Source organism: Pollicipes pollicipes, unplaced genomic scaffold, assembly GCF_011947565.3.
Source record: "Pollicipes pollicipes isolate AB1234 unplaced genomic scaffold, Ppol_2.1 Scaffold_7262;HRSCAF=8765_pilon_pilon_pilon, whole genome shotgun sequence".
Taxonomy (NCBI): Eukaryota; Metazoa; Arthropoda; class Thecostraca; order Pollicipedomorpha; family Pollicipedidae; genus Pollicipes; species Pollicipes pollicipes.
In genome coordinates this window covers 6366110-6389860 of record NW_023597055.1, presented here as the reverse complement: position 1 = coordinate 6389860, position 23751 = coordinate 6366110, and the positions used below count along the sequence as shown (strand labels likewise).

General features: G+C 48.9%; 1 protein-coding gene across 1 annotated transcript; it reads right to left on the bottom strand.

The window, feature by feature from the left end:
- Window positions 1-457: 457 nt before the first annotated feature.
- On the bottom strand, window positions 458-19273 carry LOC119114159 (sugar transporter ERD6-like 16). Its single transcript, XM_037238368.1, has 5 exons — window positions 19217-19273; window positions 17851-18039; window positions 6515-6713; window positions 5564-6322; window positions 458-525 (listed from the first exon to the last, which is right to left on the bottom strand). The coding sequence occupies exons 1-5, from the start codon at window positions 19271-19273 to the stop codon at window positions 458-460; spliced, it is 1272 nt and encodes a 423-aa protein (XP_037094263.1).
- Window positions 19274-23751: the final 4478 nt, after the last annotated feature.

Here is a 23751-nt window from a genome sequence, read left to right as displayed (position 1 = left end):
CGACCGCAGTCCTGCTCTGACGCACATGTATGCTTGTGAGTAGCCCGACTCGAAGCCACGGCTTCGTTTTTGTTTTCTGTTTTTTGTTTGTTTTTTTTACTAAGCGACAGACCACTCGTTTCGTTGTCTCACTTGACCTCAGGCGTGACGGCATGAAGAGGCATTGGTCATGGCATGACCAAGGAACAATGGGAGCCCCGCGGGATGCCGGATTACGCACGATCGTAGCTAAGTATCCGACGGTGTGCAATGTCTTGGGAGAGAACAGGACACAGCCTGTTCTCTTCCGACATGGTATACGCTAGGTCGTACGAGCTCTTGACGGCGGGATGTTCGTGACGGACAGAGGTCCAGCCATCGACGCTTATTGGTAGGGCGACAAGGGTCGCCGGACAGGCCGGTCAGACCGAGTCTCCAGAGCGCGCCGGTCGTGTACACCGTAAGGCGTGAACGCAGGTTACTCCGGGCGCCTGTCATCTGCCAAGTGCTCCATCGTCCCATCGGGCGCGCTGTCTCCTTCCATGCCTGTGAGTGACGCGCCATGGGGCGGTGCCTTGCAAAGCTCTTTTCGGCAGGAGGGAGGCGAGGGCGCAGAAGCGCCGGTGGCGACGTCTCCGTGCTGGACGAGGCGCCGCCTGAGGCGCGTGCGCGGGGGCGGGAAGCTGCGAGCGGTGGGCGTGGCCGAAGGAATGGTGGGCTGCCCATCGTGGGCGAAACGCGGGCAGCGTCGTCCGAACAGCGAGTCATCACCCTGGGGGTCAGGCGAGGGAACGAGACACAATCTACCACTCCCAGTCCCCTCTGAAAAGAAAACTGTTTGTCTATAGGTTTATTATGGTAAGTATGTCTTTATCTGGTAAATTTATTAGTTTACTCTCAACCATCATGAAATGTCTGATGGCCAGCTAAAGATACTTGACGTTGTTGCAATGAGCTCCCGAAGCGAACATTTCTGATGCTTATGCCGCACTTTTATTTAATCTTCCTTGTTTTTGTGGTTTATGGCATTTTAAGTCATGTTGCAATGATTTCTGATAAAGATGGTCCGAGGTGACAATTTAGGCGGCTCCTGATGTCGCCAGTGACAGAAAAGGCGCTTTTTCACCCGAGTCATGCCATGAATTCGCCATGCGGCGATCAACGCCAATAACAATAAAAATTGGAGCGTTCATATCTGGCGTTCTCGTCCAGATATACCGGCTGTCAATTGACTCTGAATCAATTTTGTGCGAGGTAAGATGACGTAATGAAACAATGACGTATTAAGCACCATATGTACTAAACAGGGCAATTGTTTTGCTAGAGCAAATTTTTCTACTCATATGTATACCAATAGTTATAAGTGGACCTATTTCATAATATATCATGCTTGCTTCAATATCTGTAAATGAGGAGAATTCTGTTAAAATTGCATGCGACGTCTGCTGCCGGGCTTCAACAGCCGTCATTCATTCCTATATTCCTTCATTCATTTATTCGTTGCGGCGGGAAACATGAGGCATAGTGAACATCAAATGCATTATTCGAACACCTTGCTTTTGAAGAATACCACAGAAACAAAACATGTCGTGTGGATAGTAATTTACAATGGGTGCGACAATGGCCATATAAATGCCGCAATTTTTCAGCAAGGCTCACTGCTACGGCAAAACAGCAGTCACATCGACTGAGCGGATGTGTTTTGTGGCCATTAAAGAGCCTGAAAATGGAAATATCATACAACGTAGGACAAAAACATTGCAATAGCACTAACATGTAGCACGGGCGATATTAGGCAGATCTTGTATATGCAGTGATAAAAGTGCGGTTTTCTCGCACTTTTGGAATGCGCAGTAGTGCTCCAACCGTGGCAGACGGTTGGAGCACTACTGTCCAACCGTGGAAAGCAATATTCAAAAGCTGGATGGTTGTTCATTTTGTCTTAGTAAGCAGATTATAGGGTTCATTACAGACGAAGGCCTGAAATGAAGTTTACGGATCATTATTTGTGCCGCTTTGCTGCGCCGCATCAGCTTCGGCGCGTGCGTAAGTTGCGCGAAACCGACAAGTGCTATGGCAACGCTTATGTCAGGCTCGAATTAATGCATAGTTAAATGGGGTTCTTCCGACCTGTGAAACAACCGCCTCTCAGCACACAAAGGCGTTTAAAGAGGGTGCGGGAGAGGTGGGCACCACCGATTTTCGTGAAAGTTGTAAGCGAGTCAACCAATGATGCTGCACAAAAAACTGACTTACAGACTCATTTTTCATGACCTACCTGCGTCACCACCTGTCAGCACATCACACCTGGTTCGCGTCAGGCATCCCGACCGGCAACCAGAAGTCATGTCGGGCAGGATATCCCATGAATGATATTGAATGAATTTCGAAATCATGCGAACGCATATCGTCCACGCATAGAAGCTCTGTTGCTTAGCAAAGCAAACAGGCAAGCAGCCGTTCTTTATGCTTTCTCGTGTTACTCACGGCCGTATGTATTCTGCACTGCTCAAAAACAAATCAAAAGAGTTCCAAAGGAGTGTTCATTGTTTTTAGTTTAGCTTGGTTTAGAACCAGTTGCTTTCATTGGCATGTTTAACCTGGGTAAATTCACTTGGCTTAAGTATCGATACATGTCTGGTGGCATGCAATGATGCAATCCTTTGCAATGCCAGTGATGTCACATTGTTGCAAACCACATATTGTAGCCTGTGGTGCTTCCAAGCTCTACATTGCTGACATCACCGATTTCACACAATTGTTTTGCAACTGCTGACTTCACAGTCGTATTGCAGTTTTCTGTGAATGCTATGTGTAATTCTGGCCTCTTCTTCCTGTCGGCTTTTTTGCTTTCAATAGAACTGAATCTTTTCCAGCAGCGTCGACCAGCAAGCCCGACAAAAGCACCCTAATATGAGGATAACACTGGTTGGCTATACGAACGGTGCGGCGGTTGTCATGACGACGGCGGTCGCAACGGCAGGGAAAAGGCATAGTGCTCTTAAATAGCGTTGACAGCGCAACTTGGACTAATGCGTCATTACAATGCTGCAGTGGTATTATTATCCAGTTCTATTGGTAGACGTACTCAAGGCTACTAGAGAAGGCTACGCAGACGTGACGTCACCATTGGACTAAAATTTGGCAGCCCGGAGAATGGTTTTTGGTTGGTACTACGAAAAGGTTGATGGAAGCTAGTTACGTTATTAAAAACGGAGAGCTCGCCATTGAACTGGGTGGCAACCCTGTTGTACATATTTATTCCAATTTTATGTAAAAAGTATTGTAATCTTGCATTTCAAACTTTCTTAAGACGAATCAATACTAGGATGATTTAAAAAATGGATCCCGCTAAACCACGTTTTCTAGTTCCAGCACCCGCGCCATATTTGTCGATACCAACGCGCGTAACTATCTATGTGGACTGCGTTTTTGTAAAAGAAACATTTATACGTACATAAATAAATATTATATGCAATGTTACATTACATTGGTTGATGAGCAATAATTGCGCATATATCTTCGCACTGCAGAACCTATATGGAGTGAAATGTGAAAATAAGATAATGTGAGGAGGCAGGTGCCAATAATCCTGAGGCTTCATTAAAGTACGTTTTCGAAATATGCCCCAAAAGGTGGGACACTCCCATCAAGCCCAGAGGCCCGCAAGCTGCAGTTAAAACGAGGTCAAAAGTGGTATGTTTGGTGCCACTTTTTTCCGCGCTTTTCCGGCCTTTAAGAATAGATGTGGCATTTCTAGCTGCCAACAGTTGACTGCAGAATCTGCGCCGAATTCTGCAGCCGGCCGGCACGGTTTGCACGGGCCTTTTGTCAAACCGGACCGAAGTGAGCATGTCAGTTGTGAGTGGTTTCCAAATTGGGCGAGATTTGTGCCTGTCGCTCCACACCATATGTACGCATCTCAAGCGCCGTTTGAGAGCCGCATGCGACTTGCACTCGACCTCCGTGTACGACCTGACACAAACATTTCAATTGCTACGATCCTGTTATGCATGACTTTCCCCGACGTTTTCAGATGCTTTTACTTCACATACGCGTGCGACTGAACGTCTGCTGCCCCGTAAGGCCTGGCTATTGCGCATTTTGCGAGGTTTGGAGAGAGCCAAGCCATCCTGCAATGAATCGCACAGCCCGTTATGCATGTTTAGGCCTTGTTTTTTTTTTGTGCAGCGACCGCAACGTTATGCCGTGGTAATTATTTCATGCTACGTAGAACTTTCGCTGTGCTCCGACTGCCGTCTGTACTATGTGATACAAGACGTTTTGAAATGCGCTGGCAAGTTACGTTGCATTGATTAGGTGAGATATTTGAGACAACAGAAAATATGTCATCACATCGGAGCATATGTGTATTTGCATGAGATTTTGCAGCATTTAAAAAATCCTACAACATGTCGCGGAGAGTGCCCTTTTGGGAACGGCAATTCTTAATAGCGTTGTTTCCCTGCTACATCATGGCGAGTACTACCCACAGGTGTCTACCATCCACTTGCAGGATTAGCTTACGGCAATGAATCACGTTACGTTGTTGGTAGGCGAGCGGATCTTCCTTGACAGTCCCGGACTTGACAGTCCCGGCTTGACGGTAGCGGATATATGACAAAACCTCGCCGGATTTTGTTGCAGCGAGGATATTCCCAGTCCAAACAACAGCGTTAAAAAGCATGCACGATGCCATGTCTCCCACGCAGTTTCCCATCCCACCTTCCCCATAACCTTGTCATAAGCGAGTTTGTGCCTACTGTACGTGTTGTTCCTCTAGAAATATATGGCATCACACCGCCTGCTAAGCAGGCTTAATGATCACGCTCAACACCAACCACAGGAACAGATGTGACAGTTTTGCAGACTTACGCCCCAAACCGGGTTATAAACCAGTTTCTACCGACTATCAAAGGAAACTGACGAAAGAAGATGGCTTAGGACAGGCATAATAATTCGCGACGGCGTGAATGGTTGCCTATCGCATTTGTGCGCATGAGTTTAGGACTCAGGCTGGGAATTGCTCTCATGCGTATAGCTGTCAGTCGTGAAGGATGCTCAAAGTCTGGCGAGAACATTGCATACCACAGGCGCATACGCTATGATTTCGGGTTTCTGAGAGACATGACGTCTCTCACTCTTCTCATACACGTTCTATTATCGCAGAAATATGAACGTTAGCTTCCGTTACGGGGAAATTCTTTCCCTGTACATCCAACCGCCACCTGGCTATATGGTAATGATACTTGCGTCATTGCGGGCAGATTCAAAATAATTTTGACCATTGATGAGCTGCCGGAGAAGAATGCGACTTTTCATTCCGATGTATGAACGCGAGACCTCGATGTCGCGGAGCCTGGTGGTGACTTAGTGACATTAAGTGGCACCTCGGATACCTTGTCAGCTCTCTGAAACAAGTGCTGAATCTGTTCCAGCGAGAGACCCTTTGTTTCCTTGAGACAAAATGTGGCAAATAACACCTGGCACAAGCTGACCAACATGTGAATGATGAAGCCTCCACCAAGACCGACCCCTTGTTCAATGAATGGGTACATTTTCATCAGGACGAATGCACACATACTGAGCACCGCAAGCACGATGTTTGCGCCCCAGGCGCGCGTCTTGTTGGGCAGCAGCTCAGTGGCGTAGATGGATGCGACGTTGCCCAGCATGCCAACAAAGGCCACCTGCGTCAGGCCGGCGCCCGCCAGCACAATCCAGCCGAGGCGCTCCTGGGACTCGGCGGCGAGGAAGAAGTACGCGGCGATCGTGGCACAGCCGATGGCGGAGAGCGCGCCGCCCAGACGCAGCACCGGCAGCCGGCCGTATCGCTCAATAATAATGCCGCCGGGGACGGAGACGAGCGCGGCGAGCGCGGCCGGCAGCGTGGCTCGCTGGTACTCGCTTAGCGGTAGATGCACCGGTGCCAGCACGAAGGCGGTGATGAGCACCAGTGTGCAGCCGCCGCACCAAGCATACAACACCATCTGGACGGATGCCAGTAGCAGCGGGCGCCACGTGCCCTGTTGACACAGCAGCGTCCACACAGGCAGTGCGGCACCGTCCACATGCGCGTGCTGCAGCGAGTCGTGGATGCTTCGTATCTCAGAGGAAACGTCTTCCTGCACACCACGGAAAAACTGGACAGAACGCACGGCTTCCTCCTCCGAGTGGCCTCGCGAGAGCAACCACTTGGCCGAGTTGGGCAGGAAAACGAGACCAAAGAGACAAAGTGCGGCAGGCACCACGCCTACCACGATGAACAGCACCTGCCAGTGCAGCAACGGCGCCACGGCCAGCGCCAGCACCTGGCCCAGGTACACCATGAAGTTCAACAGGGCTGCGAAGAGAGCACGGCGCGTGGGTGGTACAATCTCGGACACATAACTACGCACGCCGCCCTGGGACATGGCGATCGCCGCAAACATGACCACCCGGCCGCTCAACGTCCAGCCGAAGTGGCCGCCGAGGCCGACCGCCAGCGAGCCGAGCGCGTACAGCGGCATGGTGAGCAGCAGCAGGCGCCGTGCGCCCAACACAGGCGCCACCAGTGTGCCCAGCAGGCCGCCCAGCATGGCGCCCAGCGAGGTGGCGGCGATCGACCAGTTGAGCTGGTCGGCGCTGAGGAAGCTGTCGGGCTCGTCCGGCACTTGGATGAGGGTGATGCTATTCATGCCGAAGTTCAGGCCCATGGCCAGCAGCAGCTGACCGACCACCACCAAGGCCAACACCTGCAAAGAAGAATAGCTGATATGGTGGCGGGTCTTTCAATGGGCGTGGCCTGTTTGTTGATATTTGAAACTTTTTAAAATACTGCAGTCTTGTTTTATGCAAGTTGTATTTTATTTTCAATTGTGCCTGTACTATAAACGTGATTACGATCATCCACGATGTGTTATTTACTTCTTGTTCGAGTGTGAACTTAATGGCGCCTGAACAATAATGAACAATTCACAGGGAATGAAGGAGACAATTTGAGGCACGGAACTCTTTTGTATCGCCCTTTTTGTCCTCTTAAACCCTCGTTGAGCCGTTTCCTTGGTTCATGGCGGTGCTCAATAATAATAAATCTAAGCTTTTCGAGTGCCTATCTCACCAGGCTACCTGACAAGGCCATCCTAATGCTGTCATACAGAGCTTTGGGACAGACCTGACGCAGCTAATGCAGAAGTGTTTGATGGCGAAATTTTGCCCTCTGGAGATGTTTATCACGCACATCTCTTGCTTGTTTCGCATTTTAATCTCGTACGTTGGTCGGCATGATTTATATTTATATTTGGGGGGTGAGTGGGATGACTCTGTCTGCCAGCAGACCACGCAAAATGTATTGACTTTCTGTCTTGGGAAGCCGGAAGAAGCCAGTAAGCCTCCTGTGAACTAAGTAATTGCTTACCTTACCTGCTTTCAACACATGATTGGTAACCAGAATTAGCCATTTTCTGTTTCAATTATTTGAGTTTTTTCGTAAGTCAAATTATGATGCCACAAGGCATGCAATGGGCTTATTTTGTTCCATATTCTTGATTATTTGCCCCAAATTTCTTGAAATGGTCCCTCATGGCTGCTTTAAGCAAATGTTTTCTATAGTTGTCATGGTTTACTGACTGGCAAATGGCTGTACTATATATGTGCACTATATTTTTAACACAGAGATACTCTAAGCTGCATGGCAATTATAATATGAGTTAAATAATAGTATATAACAAAAATTCAGGCCGTCCTATTTAAAACGTGAAGCCTACATCCCAAACTTTGTCATTAAATATGAATAAACAAGCCTAAGTAGATTTATTTGCTGCAGCTGAAAAGCCAAGCAGCAATACTGGCATGGCCATCTAAAGGATATGTTACTTTTGGAGAAGAGAGATTGTTTTGTGGAGCATACCCATTATTGCCCTTGACATAAGTTAACCATGGCAATCAAAATAAATTGTTCAAAGTGATTTCCAGTGTTTGATTTGTGCGTTGTCAACTTTGTCTGACGTCAACAAGCATACACAAATGAAATGAATAAAAATGCAAGTTGAAACCAGCCAAAAATTGGCTACATTGTGTTTTTTTCACAAGTGCTGCTGTGAACAGGTAGGTGAGTTGAGATGATGTACAACATAAGCGCTACTTAAAGTTAGGTTAAGTTGGTGAAGTGCATGGCAAGTGGCAATAGGAATTGTGCAAGAATCGGTAACTCACAACTGCTGTTATGGTACAAGCAGGTTAGACATGACGAGATGAAGTAAGGCCTCTTTACGTTAGGGCATAGTTGCGCTACTTTCATGGAATAAGAATTGGTATTTTGTAAGAAACGGTGATAAAATGTTTGTTTTCCCTGACCCCATCTTGACAAAAGCCAGAGGTATGCTTATTGTGTTTAACTTGGTGATGGGCTGATGTGTAGGAGTCCAAGGTTTTTTGTTTGAGTCTTTATGCTTATTGAACTCTCCGTTACTTTGTTATTGAATTCCTTTGCTTTGTTTTGTGTTAAACTGCTGTGGGAGAGAAGTGCAAAGTGCAGCATCAAATTATTGGTGCTAATAATTATTTATGCTCATTACACTGTCATGAAATCACTATGCTTTCACGTATTCTGTTTCACTTTAACGGCTTAAGATGTTAAAAAACAAAAAACAAATTGTCAGGTTTATGATATTACGCCCATGCCAACGTGAAACAGGTGTCTTTGTTTGCTGAAGCATCAGTCACGAGCTCAGAAGTTACATCTTTTGTGAATTGATTTTTTTACTCCTGCACGGTCTTTTTGCGATGGAATTTTTCACTCCCACCCTAGTTCAAAAGCACTTCTAGCTCCCTGCTATAAACGTGATTACGATCATCCACGATGTGTTATTTACTTCTTGTTCGAGTATGAACTTAACAGCGCGTTAGAATGCATTCACGTGTTCTGTTAGTTTTCGATTTGTACACTTACTCAGTTGCTCAATTGTCTTTGATCACCATGTTCTTGTACAAGTTGATCAAAACCGCTCTGTTCTGTACAAGAACCTGTTCTTGTACTGCGCAACTGATGCATCGAAAAAGTATTTTTTCATATTCAAATGGCGCTTTTCACTTCCGTTAAAAAATACTGCAGAAATGTACCGCCCGTAAAGCTGTTTTATTTCATCGTATCTGACAGCACGCAATAACCTGTATGTGTAATCTGTCCACGTTCTGATCAATATTCCACGAAAGGATGCAGCATGCATTGCGGCGCATCCCAATGAAACTGCTAAACTTCGTCCCAAACAACAAAAGTGTGGATTTCTGAAATGCCTAGAAACATAAAAGCTTCGTCCTCGGGCAGTGTTTTTAAACGTCATCGGAAAATTCACCCTGGTGCTGTGCCGCTAAGTGAGGTCTGGTAGCTGCAACAATTTGGTCAAAAACTCGTCCATTGGCAGAACAAGTTCAGTTTAAGTACAGCGTACTGTGCTCACCCACCACCTAAATATAATTTCACTTGACCGATTCCAAATTGTCCCTTGCTTGCGCATTGATAGCTTTAATAAAAAATGCTCGCACACCATCCTGAGCGCGGACAATTTTCACACTCCCCAATCATGAAGGATTCCTTTTCAACGTCCCTCACAGCAGGACTCAGAAGGTCCTGTTAAGTGACATCTCGCTAGCCAAGAGATCCAGTGATGAGATTCGCATTCTGGTGATACCAGCTCCGCCAACTCTGCACACTCGCACTTTTGACTTGCTGAAGTCTATAATTCCGATTTCGATATGTCACTAGCGACTTTAGCGCTGATTACGTCCTCTTTGACCCAATCTAATCAAAATCCGAACGATGAGGGCGTGAGACAGAACCATCATGAGTTTTAATCATGCGTCCAATCGCCCTCTAGTTACCTGTTTAAGAGTCCCCCTCATTACGGAGCTGAACTGGCGACCGTCTTCGTTTCGACACGCCGTCGCTACGCCCACTAACTGACATCTTCAGACACCCACTAATCTGCAGTTTGTCCCAGTGAGATGTCAGACACGGTACCAACAACCGGTTACCAACTGGCAAAATTTATCCCAAGATTTAAAGCGGAGGCTATACGTCAGGCAGCAGCGCTCGAAGCTCCTGAGGGTGGCGCCGGCTGCAGACGCTTCGATGGCAAATTTCAGGCTGCCTCTCCGCCAATCACAAGCCACCAACCGCACGCGTTCTCCGCCAATCAACAGCCAGAATTAGTACAGGGCTCGGTGCAACTCGCATAAGCCAATAACTAGCGGCCTTCCCAAGCTCTCCGCAAACCACATGCCGAAATTTGAACCGCCGGTGAACCGGCGCCTCCAATCCGCAGTGGGCATCGCTGGCATAGTTTTTCTCTGGATAGTTATCTCGACACACGGCGCAAGGGTGCGTTGCACCGCGCGATGTTGCTGGGTTCGTAGCGGGTGGGTGGCGGGTTTGATTCCGGGGCGGCGGTCGATTTTAGTTTGGGCCAACTTTGCACGCTTGCGTCAGCGTTTCTGGAGCAGTTCATAGGCATGTAAGTAAAGTTATAACCATGCTACGCAAAGTTCAGCCGTTATCAATTTCATTATACGGTCAGGTGCCGGTCATGATGAAAACCCACGCGGGCATTCGGCCTTCCCGTCAATATTGCCGGCTCTGGACATACGCTCCTTGTACTTAGACGGGGCCGAAGCTTAGGCGGTATCTACGAGTTCTCCGGTTGTGATGTGAACCACGTCGCCTAGAAGAGCCTACCTCGAAACAAAAATAATCGGATTTCAACCACTTTGTTTCGGGTGGCTTGGTGTTCTTCGTTTTAGTCGTATGTGTCGCAAGGTGCAACTGAAACAGAAAACGCAATTCTACCGGATAGTGCATGCCACATTTCTGCACCAATACAAGTTGGTCAGCGGCATTGCAATTTCCGCTTGGCCCTTAAATTGTTGGCACGTGGCCACTGTGCCCCCCCCCCCCCCCTCCCCCGCCCTACCTCCACCACTGATTGAGTCAGGGGCCGATCCAGAGAGGGCGGTCACGGGGTTCATGGCCCCCCTTGGGCCCCAAGTGGCCCATATGCTCCGAAGGGGCCCATAGGTGACCGGACAGATGTAGTTTTTTAAACACAAAACAACAACATTTCTTTGGATCTCCAGGCCACCGAGAACAGTTGCAAACGAAACTGAATGGCCTTTGAGAAAAGATAAAAAGTATTCCATAATGGAAAAAGTTGTTGATTGGAAATTATTAGCTTTATCACGCTGTCCAGGGCCATATCTTGTTTCCGGGGACCTATATGCCCATTTGCAAGGTCATTTCGATCGTTAAGGAGCCTTCCACGTTAGCCCTGACTGCTTTGCGTTTGCTCGGAGGGCCTTGCACTGTTTCTGTGCTCTTCCTGCCAGCGTGCCGGGGCGCTCTTGTCAATCAGAGGCCTTCCACGGATTCTTTCCAGTCGCCAAAAATGCTCTGTGGGCTGTGACACAGGACCCCCGTGTTAACTTGCCCGGGTATTCTAGGTGGCTCGGGGGCCCTTTACGTTGGTTTCGGTTCACCTACCGACACACTTGCGATATGCTCATGGGCCCTCTGCATTGGTCTAGGGCGCTTCCAATTTTGTGTCACTTGCTTAGAGCCCTACACTCTTGTCGGGGGCTCATCTGTTGACCTGCTCATGCACAATCTGTCGGTCGGGACCCTTGAAACTGGGTACAGGGTGCTTTCCATTGGATTGGAGGGCCCTGCACACTTGTCGGCGCCTCATATGTTAACCTGCTCCGGCACACTGGATTGTTTAGGGGCATTGGGTATTTTAATGTAGTGACCTACGCTCTTGTTCAGGCCATCTGATAGCCTGCTCGGATACACTCGATCTTTCGGGGGCCCTCCACATTGGGTCTTGGGGAAGCCCTATTTGAGTGGAGGCCCTGCGCACTTGCCTGGGGTCCCCTCTGTAAACCTCTTCGGCCAAAGCGGATTGTCCGGGAGCCCTGCACATTGAGACTTGGCGTTTGAATTTGGGGCCCTTGCGCTCCTATCGGGGCCATCTGATAGCCTGCTCGGGTACACTACATTTTTCGGGGGCCCTCCGCACTGGGTTTTGGGCACTTCTTACTTCAGTGGAGGGGCCTACGCTCTATGCTCTTGTTGCGGCCCCTTCTGATTAGCTGCTCGGGCACATTCGATTGTTAGGGGACCTCTGCGTCTGGTCTTGATTGCGTTCGATTTGAATGGAGGGCCCTGCGCTCTTGACGGGGGCCCTATCTGCTAGCATGCTCCGGCGCATTCGATCGTTCGGAGTCCCATGTCGTTGGTATTTCATATTTGAACGAAAAGCCACACACACCTGTCGGAGCCCCATCTCTTAACCTGCTTAGGCACTTTGCATTGCTTGGGGGGCCTGCATATTGGGTAGTTTAATGTAGGGCCCTATGCTCTTATCGGGAACCATCTGATAGCTTCCTCAGGTACACTCGATCTTCTTGGGAGACCTCCACACTAGGTTTTGGATACGTTTTATTTGAATGAGGGCCCTACGCTCTTGTCGGGGGCCCATCCAATAGCCTGCTCAGGCACATTCGATCGTTGGGGGTACACTACACCAGGTAATCCTTTTTTGAACGGTAGGCCTACGCACTTGTCGGGGGCCCCTCTGTTCGCCTCACTGTTCGGCCACACTGGATTGGTCGGGGACCCTGCACATTGGGTTTCGTTGTTTGAATTTAGGGACCTGCGCTCTTATCGGAGTCCATCAGATAGTTTGCTCGAGACACTCCATCTTTCGGGGGCCCTTTGCACTGGGCTTTCGGCACTACTTATTTGAATGTAGGGCCTTGCGTTCTTGTCGTGGCCCCCTCTGATAAGCCGCTCCGGCGCATTCGAATGTTGGGCGACCTCTACGTCGGGTCTCGGGTACTTGCTTTTTGAATGGAGGTCTTCACGGGGGCCCATCTGTTAACATTCTCGGGGACCCTCGATCATTCGGAGCCCTCTTCATCGTGCCGTGGGTATTTCACAGTTGAATGGATGCCCCTACGCTCTTGTCGGCGGCCCGATCTTTTCACCTCCTTTGAATTTAGGGCGCTGCTCTCCTGCCGGGGGCCGTCTGGTAACCTGCTAGGGTACACTCCATATTTCGGTGACCCTCTGCACAGGGTTTGGATACTTCTTATTTGAATGGAGTGCCTTACGCTCCTGTCAGGTCTCTTCTGATAAGCTGCTGGGGTGCATTTCATCGTTCGGGAGCCATCTGCATTGGGTCCTGAGTGCTTCCTATTTGAATGGAGGGTCCTACACTCTTGTTAGAAGCCCTGTCTGTTAAGACGCTCGGACACACGTCATCCTTCGGGGGCCCTCTTCATTGGGTGTTGAGGACTTTCTCTTTGAATGGAGGTCTCTGAGCTCTTCACGGGGACCCGATGTAATAAGCTGCTCGGGAACAGGTTCGCGCTCCCGTCGGGGGCCTCTCCCATCTGTTACCTGCTCGGGCACACTCGATCGTTCCGAGGCTCTCCATGCTGTGTTTTGGTTGCTTCTTAGTTGAATGGATGGTTCTATGTTTTTGACGGGCCTGCTGCTTTTCCCTATTCAGCTGCTGGAGCCGGTGGTGGATATAGACGGGGAGCGGAAGCTACAAGCTACGGTATCATACCCCCCCCCCCCCCGCCATGAACCATGCCGAGGGACCTATAAGCTGCCAAGGGGCCCACAGCTGGCCGACCGGACGCAGTTTTCTAACGAAACGTTACATGCAACTCAATTGGGCGTCTTTCGGCCTACAGACAACCAAGAACGGTTACTGCCAAAAGTGAAGACTTCATGAGCAGATGAAGTTAATTCTTTGCTGATTGAGAGGTCGTTGCTTGGGGAAATTTTGGGGTTAATTACGGTGTCCAGAGACACATAGCGCTGTTTCTTGGACCCTATATGTCCACTTGCCGGGTCAGTCTGATCGCAAGGGAGCTTTCTACGTTGCCCCTGATATCTTTACACTTTCTCGTGGGGCCCAATGCCGCTGTTGGGACGCTATCTGCTTCTATGCCTGATCACTCTTGATCGATCAGGTTTTCCTCCACGGATTTCTCCCGTTTTCCCGAAAGGCTGTGTACACTTTTCCGGGGCGTCATACGCCAGAGTACACTCAGTTGCTCAGCGGCCCATCACATTAGTATCGAGTTCTTTCCGCTTATTTGAGGGGCCTGAGCTCTAAAAGGGGTGAAGGGTTCGTATCTCCCTGCATTTCAGCCGGGCGTGTTTTGTCCAAAAATGATCGCCGCAAATGGTATTATCTGTTTTCATACTGGCATCTCCCAGATGCTCTTTATATCTCAAACCAATAAGGTGCGGGGTCTCCCAGACATCGGCGATATCACTCCTATGTTGTTTTTTCACAAAGATTAGACTTGACACGCGCACGGGTGGGGATAAATTGACCCCGCCCCCTGCAATTTTTCTGGAATGATTTCGGAATGACGCGACGTAGCCGCGCCAAATTTTGCATAGCAGTAGACAACTAAATAGCGGATCGTCTGGCGTCAAACATTTAGATGCACTATGCAAGGCCACGGACCTGTGGCAGGTCAGAGTTAGGTCATGGTTTCATTGAAGGCATTTTTAGGGATTCATTCAGTCTGATCCAACAACGGAGTGTCAAGCGAAGCCATGCATCTCTGAAATACTTTCTTAGGATACACAACAATTGAATAAGCAAATTAAAATGAACTAGGGTCAGGTGTGGAGGTCAGACCAAGATCGGGATTGACCGTTTTTATTACTCTAGGGCTTGCTGTATGGGGTAGTTTCTGGTGCTCATTTCAAATTTATTGATAACAGAAACCACATTTTACACCTTCCACGGACTTCTTAAAGGTCGGAATAAATCGCTGATTTAAAATGCCCCAGGTCAACACGTTATTTTTAGCAGCACACTGCCTAGCGTAATCTTTGACCCTTATCCAACTGCAAAACTCAAAGCAGTCTTGTATGATTTCGGTCACCATGACTTTCACAAGGTCAAACAAGGCCACTGATCTCAAATAAGCATGTGACCTTTTGCTTAATAGCATTTGCACTTGCCTAAGTAGCATTTATTGCCCCTCGGGCAATTGGGCTTCGAGGTAGGATATTTCACCTTAGACTTATTTTAGCTTATTGTTCGTCCAAGTTATGCGTACACGCAGTTTCGATTTCCTAACGACATGTTTGATTTTCAAAAGCAAGTGCTCATCTGTGTAAGGTGGTGTTAAGAATCCGTCGGTTGACGGGGTGTGTCCCCGTTTCCCGCCATACATTCCCCCACGTGCTCTAGATGTTTTGACCTCTTCCAGCATTCAACCTAAAGATCGTGGAGAATATCCATTGCCCAACAGCTAGGTCCATATTTGTATGCCCCTTCCGTCTTTTTGGCTGCTTGATAAGTTGCTTAGAGCCGTATTTGCCGCCTCCGTGGTCTTGGGGAAAGGTGCTGGACTCGTGAACCGGCGCCACTGGGTACGAGTCCCAGAGTGGGTGCACTGTTTGACCCGACTAAAATGGAAAGGCCAGCTGGCAACTGGCCAACGAGGTTCAACCCACACCCGAGGCGGCCGTGTCACAGCATTGTGCAGCACGTAAAACCCTCTGCATTCCTGTCTGGCGAAAGGACGGAGGCAAAGTTAGCTGTTGGACTGGACGGCACGCTTGGGTGGTAGGTTCGGGGTACACGCAACAAGCTGTGGTTATCAGGTACTCTGAATCCGAAATCACCCATACAACCATTCGGAAAATTAATTTAAAAAAACAAAAAAATATGGAGCGTATTTCGAATTATATTGTGTTTCGTGGAAGTCGGATGCGCAGATTCGCAGTGCAGAATCATACCAGAGTTGGTGGGCTTGATCACAGCTCTGTTTCTAACGTTGCACAGTTGTTCTTTTCTACCGGCACTAGTGTATCGAAATGCGGACCCCCTTTCTGTGTCGTCCGTTGTAAAGGCTGAATTGGGTACATAAAGTGGGTTAACACTAGCTGACATAGATGAACACTTGCTCTGGAAGATTCAACATATCTTTACAAAATTAAAACCGCGCTTACGCATAGCTTAGAAGAACGATAAGGAGCTAAAGAATTCTCTAGTCAAATATCTTATCTCGAAGCCTAGGTGCTCGGGGTGCGATAGGTGTCATATACGCATGTCATGTCATTGGGGCTCTACGACGCACCCAGCTGCTGAGGCTTCCGGCGTCGCCTGCCTCTCACCCTGGCAGGAAGTACAGGCACCGCGGGGAATCGAACCCTGTACATCTGGTTTCCCAGACGCGCAGTGGTCAACGCAGACGACTCAACCACTACACTACCGGCACCCCGTCATATACGCACGCCTGGGTTTTAAGGGGTTTGCGCGCGAAGAATTGTGGTTTGCGAATTTAAGCGTAAACTGCGCGAAAAACATGGGAGGCACATGGTCTATGTAGGGAGGTCCGTGCGTCCTACTCGTTTCATTTGTGATGAACACCTGCGAGATGCTAAAAACGAAACAGATGATAAAAAGAACTCTTCGGCGACCGGCGACCAACACCGGAAACGTGTAATTTTCACATCGTGAAAAGGCTGGAGGACACGTGTTGGCAACCGATTCGGGTTTCGGTAGCCAAGTGTCGCAGTCATCAGACTTGTTGGGGAGGAGATCTCCTCCTTCAGGAGGAGAGGAGATCACAACTAGTCCACCAACCTATCAGCCGCGTGACACCGGTGGCAGAGTGGAAAGTCCTTACCCATTTTGCATGAAATCGATCTCACTTGCTCACTATCACTTGTCATCTCTAGGGTCCCATATTTGTCACCCCAGCAGCTAGACGTGGTGAAAGTGATGTACGAAAATAACACCACATGGTGAAAGTGATTCCTTGCTTGAAGGCCGTCGAGAGCCTTCTCAGTTAGGTTATGTCCAAACAAGTGTGCGTGGGTAGTCGCTTAGTGCGTGGGTAGTCCCACAAAAGGCGGATCGTGATTGAACACGTCCACGTCCTTCGATCCTGGAGTCGACAGGTGAGACTGAGCTGGGTGTGACGAAGAGCAGAGAGAAACTCACCCATCATGGGTGCTTCCACATTTGCGCGCGCCGACTGTTCGCGGGAGGGTCACGGACACGTCTTCCGCGTCGTGACCGGCCAAGCAGTAGATACAACACTTCTCACTTCTCACTTCTCACCACGTCCATGGAGTTGCCGCACCTTCTCTAGTACGCGCAGACCGTGAGCTCGTGGACGAGGCTGCAAAGAAACAGGCCGGCATCCACGCAAGACGTCATGAGTCATATGTTGGCCATATCACGAGAATCAAGGCAAGTTTGTGGTTCATATAACAGATCGTGTCCCGTAATTGACTCAGTCGAATAAATATCTCGAAATTATGCCCTGCATTATTCATGAGGCAGAATCAGAGGCCGCGTTCAGCTCTTGCGTCCTGTCCGGAGGTGGAATCAAAGTGGATCTTTTGTGCTTTGAGCCTGAGTTGGAATTAGTTTTGCTGGTGCGAAATTGACCACAAGTATGACATCATGCCACTTATTTTACTGTCACGCCCTTCTAAAAGAACTTGGGTAACTTTTGCAAGGCTGGAACTTGTTTGTCAATCACGTGCGCCGCCCACAATCGCAGTCTGCATCCTCCGATAGCTGCAGGCCCAAACACGATATCCACCGATAATGCCCAGATGTAGTACATTGCAACATGCTGTTATAATGCTATGGCGGGGATCGCCAGCAGGCAGCGGTCGATAGCACAGCAGCAGCGTCTAGTAATCGGAAACCATACCGGCACGCGCGACAAGCAGTCTCAATGACGTCACTGTTGCCGAACAAGATATCACGCCTTCTTGCGTCCCCTCCCGTAGTCAACGTAATATTTGTCCTTGCATTCCCCGGCAACATCGTCGGGCACCACGTTCTCGGTCAGGCGCACGAAGTTGCTCCACGGACAGCTGACGTCGCAGCCGGGCAGCTGCAGCTGGTGCGGCTCCGTGGAGCTGTCGTTCCTGTAGAACAGCTGCACCAGCGGCCCCGCGTCCGGGCCCGAGTGCAGCTCCACCAGCAGGCAGCTGGCCAGCGGCGGCGCTAGGCCGTTGTAGACCTGCGGCGGGGACGAACGGGTGATGATGGATAGGGGGCCTAGGCGACGCGGAGACGCGAGGACGGTGAGGACGATCGGGCGCTGGACGTGGTGCGTTGACACGAGCATGTTTGGTCTGTTGCGATTTAAGCATGTTACGCGTGTGGAACAAGCTCTGACGGGCATTCCATAGATCTATGCCTTGCGCATGTTCGACATAGGCACCTAACCGACTAGCTGTGCATTTTGTCTTACCGTCATCATTTTTAGCCAAACAGATTACGGATGATACTCTGAAGACAATTTGGCGCAGAGTGGAGGATTTACAGGCTCGCGGACATGTAAGAGGCCTTGAACATGTAACATGTAATGTAAGAGGCATGTAATGTAATCGCGGACATGTAAGAGGCCTCTCCGAGACTATCAAGGTACGGACCCCCAGAGCGACCGGGGAGTCACGGCCACAGATAAAATGGACGTAGGGCGACATGGTTGTCGAGACAGCGGCTTCCGGGTTCGGCAGGAGCTACTAAAGCTACCGAGAGAGGGTTCGCCGCACGGCTGAAGAACGGCTCGGAGACGAGGATTCCACCACTCTGCAGAATCCAATGCAACCTGGAAGCTTGACACGCAGCCCAAGCACTCCCGCAAAAGGGATGACAAAATTGCGATACGTGCATGACGCTCATTAAGCGGTCGGCGTCACCGAAGCAAATCTGCCTGAGTATGTGAAAAGTTAAGACGCCCGTGGAAGGCTCATAAATGTCAAAGCCAATGATGGTCCCAAGGTGATCCGGTCTGTGGGGTGGCTTAATCCTCTTGTGGGGTTTGTCTCTAGGCCGGCGCAATCATTGCATGCTGCTGCTTTGATTTATGGCTGCTGCTATGATTATATGCTGCGATCATTATCACCAAGATTTCGCTGCCAAGTTTTCAGCTTCTAATGTTATCATTGATCCACGTCAGCTTTGGCTTACACCTCTTTGAACTCTGTTCTCAATAGCGAGACATTAAGCCCCAGACCAAATCACCTAAAACCTTCTCCAACTTGAAATCAAGGCTGGTGCTGAAAACCATCCACAAAAGCCATCCCGTCCCTGTTCCTACGAGGGGCCCATTTAGTTTTCTCGGCGGCTGCACGACTGAGAGTGAGAACAGTACGTCACACACAGCACGAAAACGTCACCAGCGAGCGTACCTGCAGCGTGGTGAGGACACAGGCCACGTTCACGTCATGCGCGGAATACATGAACATCCTCCGGCTGGGCGGCTGCAGCGTGCCATCCACTCGCGCCTGCAAAAATTGCCTTCAATGAAACCATCACCCAACTCTGACCTGCCATAGGTCCGTGGCCTTACATAGTGCATCTAAATGTTTGATGTCAGACGATCCGCTATTCAGGTGTCTAGAGCTATGCAAATTTTGGCGAGACGTAGCCCTGCCATTCCTAAATCATTCCAGAAAAAAATTTCAGGGGCGGGGTCAATTTGACCCCCACCCGAGCGCGCGTCAAGTCTAAGCTTGGTAAAAAAAAACAACAGAGAAATGATATCGCCGATGTCGGGGAGCCCTTGCGCTTTATTGGTTTGAGATATAATGAGCGTCTGCGAGATGCCAGTACAAAAACATAATACCATTTTCGGTGATCATTTTTGGACAAAACACGCTCGGCTGAAATCCAAGGGGATACGGACCCTTAACCCCTTTTAGAGCTCAAGCCCCCCGAGTAATTGGAAAGAACTCGATACTAATGTGATGGGCCCCTGAGCAACTGAGTGTGCCCTGGCGTATGACGCCCCGGAAAAGTGTACACAGCCTTTCGGGAAAACGGGAGAAATCTGTGGAGGAAAACCTGATCGATAAAGAGTGCTCAGGCGTAGAAGCAGATAGCGTCCCAACAGCGGCATTGGGCCTCACGAGAAAGTGCAAAGACATCAAGGGCAACGTAGAAAGCTCCCTAGCGATCAGACTGACCTGGCAAGTGGACATATAGGGTCCAGGCAACAGCGCTATGTCTCTGGACACTGTAATTTACCCCAAAATTTCCCCAAGCAACGCCTTCTCAATCAGCAAAGAATTAACTTCATCTGCCCATGAAGTCCTTACTTTTGCCAGTAACCGTTCTTGGTTGTATGTTGGCCGAAAGACGTCCAATTGAGTTGCATGTAACGTTTTGTTAGAAAACTGTGTCCGGTCGGCCAGCTGTGGACCCCTTGGGAACCTATAGGTCCCTCGGCATGGTTCATGGGGGGCATGATCCCGTAGCTTCCGCTCCCCGTCTATATCCACCACCGGCTCCAGCAGCTGAATAGGGAAAAGCAGCAGGCCCGTCAAGAGCATAGGACCATCCATTCAACTAAGAAGTAACCAAAACACAGCATGGCGAGCTGGGAAGTTGTTGGGAATCCATAGGCTTGACGGATGGAGGGTGTCTGATGGCTTCATTGAAACGGGGACTGTTAACAGAGGGTGGTGTGTTTGTGTGTGTTTCGGGCAGATGCGATAGTTGTGATGCGACGTGATACAAACAGGTTATACAGGATGAGATGATGTAAGGCCGGTTTATGTTAGGCGTAGGCTACTTTCATGGAAATAAGCCTTGGTATTTTGCAAGAAACAGTGACAAAATGTTTGTTTTCCCTGACCCCACCTTAACAGAAGCCAGAAGTATGTCTGTTGTGTTTGACTTGGTGATGGGCTGATGTGTAGGAACCCAAAGTTTTTGTTTGAATGTTTTATGCTTGTTGAATTTTCTGTTGTTGTTTTGTTATTATTTTGTTATTTAATTCTTTTGCTTCGTTTTGTTTTAAAAGTGCTGTGGAAGGAATTGAAAAGTGCAACATCAAATTATTGGTGATAGTAATTTGTTATGCTCATAGTACTGTCATGAAATTGCGATGCCTTAACACGCGCCCGCTTGGCCGGCTTGGCCCTTCGCTCGGGTGTGGGGGGGGGGGGTCAATTTGAACCCCCCTCTGAGATCTCGGGAGCTAAAAATCTAGAGACACCATATTTACAGGGTGTCTTGAACTATGCGTGAACTCACTTAGGTTAAGGTTTCAGCTTCCTAGGTCATGACCTTCATGTCGAATAAGGTCAAACAAGGTCAAATTCCAGGTTGGTCTCCAAAGCACCCCCAGAACCTAGGCAACTGTCTCTAAGCAGGTCACAAGCCCATTTGAGGTCATTGGTCACATGAGGTCATCAGGTCCTTGTTTGACGCTTTGAAGGTCACAGTGACCAAAGTGATACAAGACTGCTCTGCGTTTTCATTTGAATAAGCGACAAAGATTACGCTAGGCAGTATGTTCCTAAAACAAAAGGTTCGACCCGGGTCGTCTAAGGTCAATGATCTGTTCTGACCTCTAAGAAGTCAACTGGAAATGTATTATGTGGTTCCTGCTGTCAATAAATTCGAAATGAGCACCAGCAATTACCCCGCACAGCAAGCCTTAGAGTAATAAATCAGGTTGGTTTTGACCTTGGTCTGACCATCATACCTGACCTTAGATCAACGTAATTTGCTCATTCAATATTTGCGGTGCCTAAGAAAGCATCTCAGATATGTGTGTCTTCGTCAAACACTCCGTTGTTGTATCAGATTGAATGATTCCCTAGAAATTCGCTGAAACCATGGGCTGACTTTGATCTGTCAAAGGTCAGCGATCTTACAAGGTACATCCAAAATTTGTATGTCAAACGATCTGCTATGCAATTTTTACAGCTATGCAAAATGGCAAAATGTGGCGCGGCTACGCCGCGCTGCTCGAAAACCATTCGGAAAAAACCCTTGGGGGGAGGGTCAATTTGCCCCCCACCCACCCGAGTGCGTGTTAATGTATTCTGTTTCAATGCAATGGCCTAAGATGTTAAAAAAACGAAATAGTTTTGTCATGTTTATGACATTACGTCCATGCCAACTTGAAATAAATGTCTTTGTTTGCTGAAGCATCAGTCACGAGCTCATAAGTTCCGTCTTTTTGCGATGGATTTTTCACTCCCACCCTAGTTCAAAAGCGATTCTAGCTCCCTGCTCCTGGGGGATGCATGGGCTCTGCCATAAGCCGGGTTTTCACACGCTCTGTACAAGGCGATGTCCCTGGCGCCGTGACTTCAACGCGGCGTAGCCGCTAGCTATGGGGCGTAACGCCGCGGGGTAACCGGAACATCGGAAATATTCATGCGCGTAATAAGCAAGCTGGTAGCAACAGGCGTACATGACCAGCGAGCGGTTTACGTAGCATTCAGTGGCAAGCATGATGGTGTGATATACTGCTGACTACTGATAGGCAGTGACTTTAGAGGTGAAAACGTACACATGATAATTATACGCCCATAGCACAGAGCGCCGGACTCTCTTCGTTTTGATGATGAACCAACCCTTACCGGCCGGTGCATAAGTCCAGTAAGCAAGACGAGAGCCAATCGCGTAGAACTGTGAACACATCGGATATGGTCACGTGCTTTGCAATCTTATGTGACTAACCATTGCCATGAAATCGGCGTGAAAATTGAAAACGTTTACACAGAACTGCTACAGAGAGGACGGCCAGTACATCGGACTGCCTTCTCACCGATCATGAATAAACTCCGGAGGGTATGTGCATATGAACACGGAGCCAAGGCGCAGGATTATAAACGTAGTATGATGATATGCTACGCAAGTTTATATGCCTGGCGGTTTAAATGCAATTAGTGTAAAAAAGCAAGGGGCGGTGCACGCGCGAAACTGTGGGAGATAGGCAAGCTAAAACTTTGGGCAATCATCCTACCAGTAACAAGCAGATTACCAGTAGTAGACACATATATCCATGAACCGATCAGGTAGAACTGTATGATGAATGTGAGAATGTGTTTTGCAAGGTTCTATTCCACGAAGCCGTTACCATTCAGTTGGCAAAAGAAGTGAATACGCCTCTTCAAAGGGCGTGGGTACTAGGCGGGGGCGATGAGCCCCAAACCTCCTGAAAATTTAGCATTGATTTGACCTCATGGTTATTGACTGGGAGAAGAAACCAACAGGCCTGTTGTCCTTTCTCCTCCCACCAACGTGCGAGAACTTCCATTGTCCGTGCCCCTTTGCGGGAGCCGGCTAACCTCCACCAGCGGCGGGCACGACCGCGGAGTGCCAGGCCGTATAACATCGAAGTGCATTGTAGTGGCCCACCACTTAAGATTGTCGCAATCATCATCATACTCGTCGTTGAATCTATGCAACCGACTCGCTGGTTACAGACATCTACCAGTAATGGTGTGCTCGCTGTGGGTCAGAAGACACAACGGTTTTCCCGCCGGCCCATTGCGAATAAGTCTCGTGGGTGTCTTCCCTTTTCTTGTTATTGCATTCTAACGATTTGCAGCACATGCCTGTAAAGCACATGATCATTTTCGCTATAGGATTCTAAGTTATCGTCTCGCTATTTGTATGGACATTCCGCTGGCGGCTTTCTCATTTCTAAACCAGTGGCATATCCATTAGGCATGAACATTGAAATAAGTGCTATGTCGTGGTTAATTCGCTGAAATTGATGCGCACATGTGATTCCGGCCAGAGAAACCAAAGCGGGCAGAGATGGCGAGGACGGTCCTGTCAAAGAGCGCTGAACCGTCCAGCCTTAAGCCCTACGACCTTGACGGGCGTGTCTGACGTACCGGTCGAAAGGTTAAAGAAAAACGAAGACGATGTTGCGAGTAGTAGGTGCAATTACAACGAATTGACTCACTTATCTGCT